Source organism: Malurus melanocephalus, unplaced genomic scaffold, assembly GCF_030028575.1.
Source record: "Malurus melanocephalus ecotype Western Australia unplaced genomic scaffold, MMel_1.1 scaffold_147, whole genome shotgun sequence".
Classification (NCBI taxonomy): domain Eukaryota; kingdom Metazoa; phylum Chordata; class Aves; order Passeriformes; family Maluridae; genus Malurus; species Malurus melanocephalus.
Genome location: NW_026623379.1, coordinates 212,978 through 225,713, shown reverse-complemented (window position 1 = coordinate 225,713; position 12,736 = coordinate 212,978). Strand labels below are relative to the sequence as shown.

The window sequence follows — 12,736 nt, the reverse complement described above, 5'->3', positions numbered from 1 at the left end:
ATTTAGACCTAGTATCACCTGCAAGAGCTGAAAGACAACACAATTACTCCCATTTTGAAACTAAAGAACCGGTAACCTGTGCGTTCCTTGCCAGCCCAGACATTCATGTCACTTTTGAGCATAACATGTTGTTTGCTAATTTTTTTTTTCTTTAAAAATAAGATTATCTCTTCAGATAGAAAGCAATAGGCTTACCAAAGCAGCATGTGTGCTTGTATTCCCAGTCATTCATTTATTATTTCTAACCACTTTAATAGTGCAATCTAAATTGAGGAGCAACATTAGCTTTTTCTGTAAGGATTAGAATTTCCTGGCGCCCAGAAAAATGTTACTCTGGAGGTAAAGAAATGGAGGCTGGTTTGTGTAAGTCAATGATGCCTACACAAGRTACAGCCAGAGCTGAATTGATGCTATGGACATTTCAGACCCCCAGTATTACCAGCTGAAAGGCAGAATTAGGTAAACCAAACTGACTACTTCTTCATGTTTTAAGYTGCTACTTACTGACGTGCATTCGATGCAGCGGCTTCTGTGTAGCATATTTGAGAACCACAAACTGGGGGTAAAACCAGCAGCAGAATTTAAATGCAGACAAAATACTTTGTCCTTTATTTTCTCCTTGATTATCTTCTTCTCACCATCTCCTTCACTTGCAGAACTGTTTCTAGACACTGTTTTGAGACTACTAGAAATATGAGAATTTTTCTATTGTTACAGTTGGCGGGTGAGGTCCTATTGCAAGCTTAGCTCTGGGTTTGCAAATATGTGTAAAGGTAGAACTGCAGAATTTCACAGTGAGGTTCTTTCCCTTCAGCTCATCACAAGTCAGCTGAGCAGCATGGTCATGCTATTTGCCCTTATTGTCCTGGGGGAGCTTCTGTCATTGTGCCCAGCACTTGGGGTCAGCCAGATGTTCAGTGTGAGCAGAGTGTGGAGCCAGCCCTGCCACAGCCCCTCACTCTGCACGCAGCGAGGGAGTGGGAACCACTCGCTGCTCTTCTCCTCCTCCTCTYGGGGCTCTGAGCTGTCTGATCCTGTTTCATGCTGGCTTTCCACATGACAAATACACTGGGAACAGTAGTTTCAGGAAGAAGCTTAATTTGCTGAATACACAGGTTAAAGCTGTTAAAGTGTGAGTAAAAGGTGTAAGTTTGGACACAAATGAACATTGCATGTCATCACCATAGATGATAAACCCATGCCAGCGCCTTTAAGTTGCATTGACTGTATCCCTCACCTGTGTTAGATGGACTCAAGCAACTGCTTTGTTATTAATGGGGTGGCACAGGGGCGTGAAGGATCTGCTTTAATGTTTTATTTCTTCTTCAGCCACTYGTAGTTCCCAAGTAGCATGTTTCTCTCCTGACTAATGTAGTCACACCAGATCATGCCACATCTTTGCATTATGTTTGCAGAAGAGATGAAGCAACCCTTTAAAAAGTTAAAGGCCACTGAGACCTTTATTTGTGCCAAGGAGTCTGTGATCTGCTGCAGATCCCACCCTCTGCTGTGACAGGAGAGTGATACCTGGCTAATATTTGATGACATCTCATTGGTTTTGAGTCAGTTTTTATAGAATATGAAAAATTACTAGAARTGGCATAAAATACCAGTTAAAACCCTTTGGTGCAGAATATGGAAATATCAGGTCTCTCAACTCTCACTGATGCACTAAGACTGAATGATTCCAACTTAAAGCAGTAATGAGACTGAAATGAAACCCTGTTCATRTGTTAAGACTGCATATGTTGTATATCTTCCCAGAAATAACTATTGCAGATTTCTTTGGGCTTTATTGATCACCAGGAGTTTTTGCACATTCATAAAATATATAGTCCAAACACAAACAGCTGTACTGTGCATGAAAGACTTTGTCACAATCCGAATGAAGTAGCTATTAAGGCTTTCAGAGAATAATAGCTGATGAACCAAATTTAGATACATGACGTTTTCATAATGGAGTTTCTGTTCATAAGTTTGCTCATATACATTACTGCCTTTTTACAGTTTATGAGCAAACTTATCATTTTTATGCTGAAAAAGATGATTGTGAGACTAAAGAGATTTACTTCCAAGGAAGTACTTAAAGAGCTAAATATGCGCAGCATGAGAGAGAGAGGGCTCAGATGGGACATAAATCTACAAATATTCAAGGAGTATAAATGCTGTGGACAGAAAGGAAGTATTCATGCTGCTGCAAAGGGTGGTTAAGTAGGAACAATTGCATGGAGCTAACGAAAGGAGCATTCAAACCAAGTGTCAGCAAAACCTTGGGTACTGAGATGTATACTCAGAATCCCCTGTGATGGAAACTGGTAGAAAAAAACTGCCCTTTCCCTTTTGCTCTGAAGTTCATGTAGTAGACTAATACTCTGGGATTTTATTGACTATAATTCCAGTTACTGTTGCAGTCTGGGTACTGTCCTGTCATTTCTCGTTCACTGCTCTGTCTCTTTCTGTACAAGGCTTCCAGGCTGCAGAGGAAGTCAGTTCTAAGTGCAATCCCCACTGCACTTTCCCTTCTGTTCTCTTCTCTTTGCTCAGTACCTTGGAAAAGAAAATCAAAGGAAATTAAACAAAAAAAGAGGGAATCTTTCATAATGTTCCTACTCCCTATTAATATATCAGATCAAGATGCCTTCAGRGAATTATGTTAAATCAAACTTCTTGGAGAACTAGTGATACATTGAACACTTCTGCTTTCAAAAGTGGAAGAAAGTTTCATTAGGGTTTTTTTGAGTGCTGACACAATCTGTACCGAATCAGTTTTTATTCTGTGACAGTCAAGTACCAGTATGTTATTAAAAAGCTATTATAGGAAGTCTTTTAAAATGCTTGAGGATGATCTTCATATTGCTCTGCTTGCAAAGCCAGATCCAACAATGGCAGAAATACAGGACCCTTATGAGGAGTGGGTGGTTCTCTCTCCTGGAGTTATTTTTTTCAGTATCTCGTGGGAATTCTGGCATTGATCCAGACTTTTTTTAGGTGGCTTGTTTTTTTCCGAAATGTGGAATAGGCAGTAAATTTGGYGATAGTTTATAGCATTCTGAATTTCTGACAGTGATTTTTGCACCCCTTTTTGGTTGCTCAACTTAAGCATCAAAGTTTGTTGATGCATCTGTCGTAATTTGGTTGGGCATGGAGATGTTACACCACTGCAGGGAAGATAAAAGATTTTAAYAATGCCAACCATAGTAATGAGACATCATTTCTCAATCCATTAAATAATATTTAAATATAAATAATCTGTGATAAAATAATGGGAAAATTATGGAGTATATATAAAATTCAAGGTAAGCTTTAAATTTTCAGGCAGCCTGGTAAAGTGTGGCTGCTATAAAATACATTAAGTTCTTTTGACTTTAAAATGGAGCTCTGTGAATTTCAAGGTGTCCTGGTTTCAGCAGGGATAGAGCTAATTTTCTTTCCATGAAAGTAGATAGAGATTTGACATAATTTATTCAAAAAGGAGAGGTACTGTTTACACCTTCAGTAATAAATATAGGATGCTGTCTCTAAAGAGAGGGGTGTGTGCAGGATGTGAAGTTACCTTAGACAGTATTTCTGTTCATATCGAATTGCAATCTGAAAACCAAGCAGAGATCTTTCAAATGTGTGGAGACCCTTCATTTTAAGATATGTGCCTTTGTCTCACATCAGAATAAGATGATGAATGTAATAATTGAGTCATTGTGGACCATACCAAGCCCCACTTTCCTTTACAATTTTTTGACACAGAGAAGCAATGACACCCTCTTCCATAATAAGAAAATGCTACGTCTGAAATGCTTAACCCAATTTAAAACTCCCCAGTAGAAGAGACACATAAATACCAGAGGGGAAGGGATCCAGTGGAGGGCCACTGTGATGATTGTGGGGCACATGATGTRCAAGGACAGACTGAGAGAGCTACGTTTGTTCTGTCTTAAGAAATTAAAGCAGGGAGGATGTTTTATTCATGTCTTCAACTACCTTGCAGTAGACTCTAAAGAAAATAGGCTTTTGGGAGGATCCACAGGGATGGTACAAGAGGTTACAAGCACAGCTTAAAAACAGAGGAAATTCCARTTAGAGGTATGGAATATTTTTGTTATTTTTTCTATCATGAAAATAGTCAAGTGTTAGAAAAAGTATCCAGTAAGTCTGTGGATTACTGTTCATTTTCATCCTTGGAGATGCTCCTAAGGTGTTTTGGCGTAACTCTGCATAGCTTCACATAGTTGATTGTGCTTTTAGGTAGGGGTTGAACCAGGAGATCCCYAGAGGACACTGACAACCAGTGTCTTTTTGTTATTCTAGAAATTCTTATTCTGTCTTCTGGCAGCCATTGCTGGYTCATTCCTGAACACCAAAGTTATATATGTACACATTAGGACCAGGCAGACAAATTAATAACCCCTCCAGCCTATGAAGACCAACTATCATAGCCCAAAGGATTCTCTGCCACCTGGGTGTGTATTAATTAGGAATTGAAATGTAATACTGAAGTTCAAGCTGATCGATGAGGGCTTGGTGGTCCAGCCTCACTAAAAGGCAAAATGCTTGTATCATTTGTATCGTCACTGTACCAAACTTGCAGTTGATGTTACAGAGGAAGGGCTGCCTGTAAATCTTTTTGTTTCTTAAACTTGCAAGGTGGTTCAGGTGGAGAGCAGTTACCTTGCTGGAGCATTTTCCAGGAGCAGCCTCCCTGCTCATGTGCTGTATTACATACTGGCTGTCAGAAAAGAAGCCAACTGTCCTCCTTGCAGGCTGTTTAARCTGGTGGACAGCAGCACAGGCTGTCTGTTGAAGTTATTTGTTCAGTTTCTTAGGAACATTATGCTAATTTGTATGCAGTTTGGTCTAAACAATTTATTTGCTAAGCCATGAACTTCAAAATTGTTTTGGAATGTGTCACTATTTCAAAGAAACAGCTGGCTCTTGGGTCTTCCTACTACTTTCATGTCTATTGAAGAGGATTTGAGTAATATTTTGCAAAAAACTTCTGTCTCCTGTCATGAGCCAAGTTGACAAACAGGTCTGGCACACCGAGCTCTTACTGTCCCCTACTGAGACAGCCCCCATCWAACTAAAAGCATTCCTTCAGCGAGCAGTGCACACACAGCAGTCTCGCTTTCGCCATCAGTCAGGTCACATTCATTCTCATAGCAAAATGTTAGTAGGCCAACAGGACAGTCATACATTGGTTTTCATTGTATTGGGTTGCATTTGTCTCTGGGAGACTTTGAGATCAGCTACTCCTGCCACGGAGAGATGGGCAACTTGAGCAATGTGATCCAGCTATTGAAAAGTTTTGGGAAGGAGAAGAGTAGGGAAGCAGAAGGCCCAATCCTGTGTGTCAGTGTGTGATCTCAGTCATCATGCAGAGAGGCAAGGGTCTGTAACATCTGAGAAACCAGGGAATCTTGTTTGTTTGGGAAAGGAGTACAATTGTTCTGTGCCTGTTTGAGCAGTGATGGAAAGGTGTTTTAAGTGATGTACATGGGGTACTGTTCTTGATGCTCCAACTGACAGTGAGAGGCTGAATTAACTAAACTGAATGTTGGGGTCAAAAGCGTGGTACAGATCTGATGGGAATGGAGTTGAAAGTTGGGACCTCCTCTTGCAGTCTTTTCTCTCTTGCAGCGTGAGGGTTATACATATCTATGAGATGGGTTTAGTAGCAGTTGCATACTTCATTTCCACACTCCTTTAATGGGAATCTGTGGGAAAGCCATAGGCTTTGTGGAATCTGAAAATAGCTGCTGAGAAACTGGCKTTGGTTTTCTTAAGGGTTGGAAAACAGCATTGATAGACAGAGGGGTGTCACCTTACCTCCCTCCTCATCAAAATTTCTATGGGGTTATTTCAGGTGTAATTTATGAAAAGCTGAGCAGTAGGGACCTCTCCACTGAACCTCTGCTAGGTTGCATCCTATAGTTTGACAAGTGCTATGGTAAAGCATTTCTCTATACAAGGTCAGTTTAATCTTTTTTTATGGAGTTTCACATGAATGCTTTGCTTTGAGATTGTTGTTTCTCCATGCATAAATCTTTATTATACCAACAGCCTACATCCCCAGTGAACCAAACAGAACTCTATTTTATTATTCTCYTTATTTATAACCACAGTGAGAGAACTCAACTGAAAAATAGCTGTGAGAGTTTCCAGCAGGTGTGGTGGGGGTTTAGGTGCTGTGAGCCTTCAGTGAGCTCACATTTCTTCCTTCTGGRTTTGAGTGGTATATGCCAGGCTGGCTCTGGCCCTGGGCTGGGCATCATTCCTTTTGGGATGATAGTAGGGATGGAACTGAAACTGAACTGCATTTGGAAGGTGCTGTGGGAATGAGGAGCAGGCTTTGCACGTGTCCATGATGCACTTTAGTGTGGTGAATCGCAGGATATGCTCAAGTGTGCCAGCCTTCCTTTGCAGGCAGAGCAAGCTGAAGCCTTCATTTCTGCTTTSCAAGGTGTGGGTTTGGATTTGTGTATGGCTCTTCTTTGGAGGGAGGATGATGGATGAGCTGACMTGCAATTGCTTGTAACTTTTACCAGGTGATGAGTATGAAGCCTCCACACTGAGGTTGATCTCACTTAATTAATCTTTGTAATCAAAGACAGAGCACAGGTCTCTCCTGCCTGTGCATGTGGGGATTCCTAATACTTGTTAATTAGCTGTGATATAACTATGTGGGCTCAGTCAATGAATACAAATGTAAAAAAAGGATACAATTATACATTTTATATAAAACCAAAACATTTTTCTGTGGAGATAAAGGATTATCCTGCTAATCTAGGTTTTGATTTTCTGAGTAGTGTATGGTTCACTGTATGGCTTCCAAGATCTGCAGTGCATGAAACCAAATTCCCAGCTTGGAGGAYCCTTTGAGCCTATGTAGGGAAAGACTTAGACATGATACATAACCATCACTGAGAGGATTTTTTAACTGATATTTTCTCCATTTTGAGCGTTTGACTCTACAATTTTAGCATCTTTTATGATGGCAGTGTCATGCCTATTTGTTTGGTGTGACCTGAGGAAGGCAGGAGCACCATCATGGTCTCACCAGAAGGTCCAGCTTCCCTCTGCTGGTGGGCAAAATGGCACAGCTGGCAGGCAGCTTCCTGCTCCAGTCTGAAGATGGGAGCTTTTAGCAGAGATGGTGTTGCAGGGGAAAATATTCTTGAGCTGTGAAATTTCACTTTATTGACAATTGAGATAAAATTTTGATTACTGATCCTAGTATTGAGAAATAATGACACACTTGAGAAAACACCTCAACTTCCCTCCACATACCATTCCTCCCCTATTGCCAGTCTCCAAGCCAGTCCCATAGTGCAGGGCACTTTCCTTTTTCAGCCATTTTTTCTTTCTTGCTCCTTCTTTTTTTTTTTTTTTTTTTTTTTTTTTTTTTTTTTTTTTTTTTTTTTTTTTTTTTTTTTTTTTTTTTTTTTCCATGCCTCCAGCATGAGGTCCTCCTCAGGCCACCATCCTCTCAAAGGCCTCATTCCTCCGGGAATCGATGTGCACAGGTGTCCCCTGCCCCCTGTGTCTCCTGCCTGGGATGTCTGCTGCCTGTAGGTCRTTTTTCTAAAATTGCAACCAGATCATATCCTAAGCCAAACCATTGTCCATCTGCTGGTAAAAATATTCTTACTTAGAGTCGCCTTTCTCCTGCAGTCACTCCCTGGGTTCAGCTGTACTCTCTCCATGCTGCTGCCTGCAGAGAAAGGAGAAAAAGCTTCTTGAGAGCACAGGAAAAACAGATCTCAAAGTTTTGTTCCAGTTCCTGGACCTACCCACTGTTCCAGGTCATGTCCTGTGAAGTGGGACTGGAGGTTATTGACTTTGGGGAGTTGGCAGAAAAGCACCACAGGARCAGAAAAGATGCTCTGTGGGACTGTTTGTGGGTTGTCTGGTCATGTGTGAGCATGTGGGTGTACAATTTGCAGGTTTTAGCTGCTGAGCCTTCTCATCTCTGTGGTGTGTGAAATGCAGTCTCCTGACATCTAATAACTTTCCCACAAAAATCCACTCGTAGCTGGGCAAGACAAAAGGCTGAAGTTTCAGTGCCTGAAATGGAGYTACACTGTTTCAGGTCCCTGCTCTAAACACTGCAGTATGAGAGGATTTCAAATTAAAGCACCAGAAATTTTASTTGGGAAGAACAGCATACTTTGCCATATTTCATTCTTAGAAGCAATTGGAGTGCTATTTTTGATGTTCTTCCAAAAGATTTTATCCTTTTGATAGAAACAAATGCAGAATATGTGAGCACAGACAATTAAGGTTTGGCAAAATGATAAGCTGATGAAACTGAGGTGCTGTGGTAGGAAAGACTGAAACAGTCTTTCTCCTTTGTTCTAGAAATTATGATGCAATCCTGTSTATGCCAGGGAATTTCACAGGGAGAAAATGGTGCTCGCATGCACATTTTAGAAAAGTGATGCTTTTATGGATGAGCAGAAAAGTACTCTACAGCCAAATAGCTAGAGCAAAGTGTCTGTGCATCTTTGTAAAGAGCGGTGTGCTTTGTCCTGGTCGAGTTAATGCTATGCAGAAGGCTAAAATTGTCAAAAATAAGCAAACTGCACCAAGACAGGTTTCCAAAGCCGTACCAAAGGTCAGTGTTGGATGGTAATGATATGGAAATCAGCTTGGATCACAGGCGTAAATGAGTTCTGTGATTCAAAACTGGGCAGTAATAGGATCTGGTATTAGGGTCAGGCAGGTGTGAAAATACTGGTGATGAAAATCTGAAAATAAATAATTTAAGATTCCTGGGGCAGAATGCAATGACTTCTGTAGACACAGTAATTGTACCGGGGAAGAAAAGTATTTCCCCCTTCGTGACTTTTTGCCCTCCATTCAGTCACATAAATCCGTGGGTTCAAAGGTTTGGTTTTGGCTTACCAGGCAGTGCAGAAATTCTGATAAAGGTTTAGTAGCTATTAAACTTTCATAGGTTTGCAGCCTTGTGGTTGAAGCTAAAGAGACAGTAACTGKTTTTTTTTTCTCTTGGGAATGGGATTCCAATTAATTTGGTGTTGCTCAGTATTAGAATTCCAGCCTTGTAGGCTTCTAAGTGTGTGAATTTTGTGTTAAAGGGAGCTGGACCTTTGCYTGAGCCTAAAAAGTTTTCAGAATTGCTCTCTCCTTTCCCTATCAATGCAAAACTCAGTTTTGTTTAATGCTGTGATAGCTCTCACTCTGTGCTGGCAGTTGATGCTGCTGCAGACCCATCCAGCGTCATAACAAAATGCCCAGGATRGACTTTGCCAGGAGTGTTTGGCATTGCCAGCAGTTCCAGATGCTGAAGTCGATCAGAACTGAGTGCTTTAGRGAACCTACCTGAAATCCCTGTGTTAAAAGTGTTTTATCCAGTCCTTTGAGCCTTTAACTGCTGGGTTTTAGGCAATTCCATGGCTTATGAGGAGAAAGAGAGGTGGACCAACTTTGCTTTGATGTCTTCAGTACAAATCAGCCCCTTTCCACTGAAACTCATGGGTGATTTGTGTAGCTCCCTGAAACTGCTCATAAAGCTAACTTGGGATACCTTTTACTTCCCTTTGATCCCACAATTACCCTTGAAAGGAGCTATGACTTTATGATTTATGGCCCAGGCTGTTTCTTCTTACAATGGGAAGTTAAGCTGTGGATTTCATGGATGTCATTGGATATCATCACTGATTTCCTGTGGGGGSCAAAAAGAAAACCTTAGCATGTGAAGAGCCCTCAAGGTTTGCAGTCAAAGAGAGCACTGAGTTACTCTTGGTGGGGTTTTAGGCTGTTCTACTGAAACCGGTGCTATCAATGAACCATATCCTTGCCAGACACTGGGGTGTTTCCTGACTAGTCCTTCACYTGCTTTTTCAGTTGCTGCAGCTTTGTATCCTGCTGCCTGTGTGACTCCCCATTCTACATGATCTGCTGAATGTACTTACTGTGCATCCAGAAAAAGCTGAAATAGATGTTGACGGCTTWTGCTTTTGTTTTATCCCCTGTCCTTTCTTCTCTTGACAGTTTTTTATCATGCTGTTAATTATATTTCTGTTGGAGCTCACTGTTGTGATTCTGTTCTTCGTCTACACCGACAAGGTAAGTCAAATTCTTCATTTTTCTTTCCCCTTCAGCAAATTTATATGCCCCTTTTCCCTATAAATAAATCATGAAGCACTTAGCTTGGTATGCACGTCATGCTTCTGTCTTCCTTGAGACACTCCTCTCAGAAGGAGCTCTCTCAGAATGTATAAACAGCCTGCCAGGACTGGGCTGTCTTGCTTGCTCAAGTGTACAACTCAAGGTCACAGATATTGCCAAGTGCATCTGTCATTAACAAAAAAAAAAAAAAAAGGAAACAAACCCCCACAGAAATCCCCACAAACAGCAAACCCCCCCATAAAAAAAATTGAAGAAGCCATCAAGCCTTACTAGGAGCATGTAGGAAGAAATACCCATCAGAATGAACAGGATTTTTAAAAAATACGTTTATGATTTAAGAGACACATTGATATTGTTAAAAAAGAAGTGCCCTCGGCACAGGCAAAGGCACAAAATAAATTATCTTTCCACATTGCTCCTTGAAGCTCATGTGTTCTTAGAGCCCAGTGAAAAGCCAAGGGTAAATGCATAAAAGTTCAATAAACACAGCTTTTATTTGTGCTTTCAAATTTTGCTTATGTTTGACCATTGTTCCTTCTGTTGTAAGGGCGGTGTAATCTGTAATTRTCTGTAATATGTAATCTGAATTATCTTTATCCTTAAAATATTTTTTCTTTAAAAAATCTTACATGAATTAATCCAAAACAAGAGAATAATTATGTGCCACCTGTTTATTCAATCAAAATTGTCCAAGTCTCTTACAGCTGAAGAATAAGGGAACTTGAAAATCACAGGGAAGGTRGCAAAATTTTGCCATGAATAAGCATTCATCAAGTAAATGAGTGATAAACACCTTCTGGAATGAAAAGGCAATAACAAAAAAACCAAATCAGCAAAACAACACTGTTCATTAATAAATTAATTATTATTTATTAGTAGTATATTAGTGGCATAAGTGGCTGATTGGATATTAGTTGTATAAGTGAGTAATTGTCAGRTGCGGTCCTGAAGGATTTTAAAGAGCTAGATTGCAAAACAACATTCTGTAGCTGGAACATGGAATTATCTTGCAAGGTAATTACAGTAGAAGGGACAATTTAAAGTTACTTGTATGCATTATTGGATTCTGAATTACTTGTCAGCTCTTGGGAGAAAGAGCTACACATCATACATGAGTAAAGGCTTCTACTTAATATGCAATGGGCCTCCAAAACCCAAACACAGCACTTGGTTCTATTTAAAAAGGAAATCAGTTAGAAATTATCATGTCACATTTTAACAGACAGACTTGCTTCACTGTGAACACTGGATTTCGTTTTGGTTACAGAAATTATTAGAAGCACTAGAAAGGTGGAAGAGAGCTGCCATAAGGAGAGATTATGTAGAAAACCTGGATTTAATTTGGAAAAGGAAGGAGATCCTCTACTTAGGATCTACTAAGGAGATCTTACAAAGAGAAATTATARTAGTTTCTAAAATAATGGCCAACCTAAAATAAACACCTGTCCTGAACACAGAAGAAATGAGTGAAAATGTTAAGGATTTGGTTTATAAAATATGTTCCAAGTAGAACTCCCATTGTTGGTTGGTGTTGAGGCTGATAGATCAATAAATGTGTGGGTATGGAGGAAAGGAGAAAAAAAAAAGTGTTTTTATTCATACAGCAGTCAGCACTGTTAGGTTGACAGGTGTGTCAAAGAGAATGTTTGTCCTTGCTCTTCAGAGGTAAAAACAGTGAAGAAGTGCCAGGAGGGATTCCCTCCCTCCTTCAGCCTGTTGRTTTGCAGTGGTTTTTATTGATTATTAATAAAGAGATCAGGAATTAACTTTTCCTCTGACTCACATGCTGCAGGAGGTAGTAACCCTGCAGTTGTCTGTAAGATCAAAACAGAGTCTAAAATATGGGCTCCAGTTCAAGTGCAGTTTCACTGAGTTAACAAATTGCTGTAGTCTGGGTATGGTGGATGATCAAATTTGAGCCTCTTAACATTCTTCTATGACTTTAAATCTTATCTTGAGGAAATCAATAGTTTGTGTTACACTTGCAGTCCTGCCTCCAGAATAAATAAAACAGCAGCAGCTCAAAACTAATATTTTCATCCAGCATGTTTAGAGTTTGCGTGCTGGCTTTCCTCATGTGAAAAACAATATTGCCACGTGTATGGCGAAGGTACGAACGCAAACAAGTCCACCACAGTAATTCAGTTAATGTAGTTCCTTGGRAGATCAGTGAAGAAACGTTCTACAYTGACACTTGTCCATCAGCAGAATKTAAAGTTGGTTTTGTGTGCGAAAGGAGAAGAGRACTCTGCAGATTATGGCTTTGAGCAGAACCAGCTGTGAGGCGAGGGTGGACCGTGTGTGTGAGGACACACTGTGGGCTGTGAGGCAGTCTCTCTGTATCCATTGCTGGGACTGTTGCTTTAGCCCTGTGTTAGTTACTAAAAAGCATCATGACTAAAGTTCTTTGCAGCCATTCAGTGATAGGTTTTTGGGACATGGCTTTTTTTCTCTTACTGTGGAAGGGTGGGACTCACAGCAGCCTCAGCTGTTCTTATTCATTAGCTTGGGAGAAGCCMAACAATTTACCTCTGCCTCTCATTCTAATGACTTTGTAGCAGCTTCTCTGAGCTTTTAAGGAGCCAATTTG

At 40.4% G+C, this 12,736-nt stretch overlaps 1 protein-coding gene across 3 annotated transcripts in view; it reads left to right on the top strand.

The window, feature by feature from the left end:
* Nucleotides 1-12,736, top strand: part of TSPAN4 (tetraspanin 4) — a 331,831-nt gene that overhangs the window by 277,856 nt on the left and 41,239 nt on the right. For all 3 annotated transcript variants that reach the window (XM_057371433.1, XM_057371432.1, XM_057371431.1), the window contains one exon: nucleotides 10,009-10,083. In XM_057371433.1, the coding sequence (XP_057227416.1) occupies nucleotides 10,009-10,083 (75 nt within the window). The remainder of the gene's footprint in view (nucleotides 1-10,008; nucleotides 10,084-12,736) is intronic.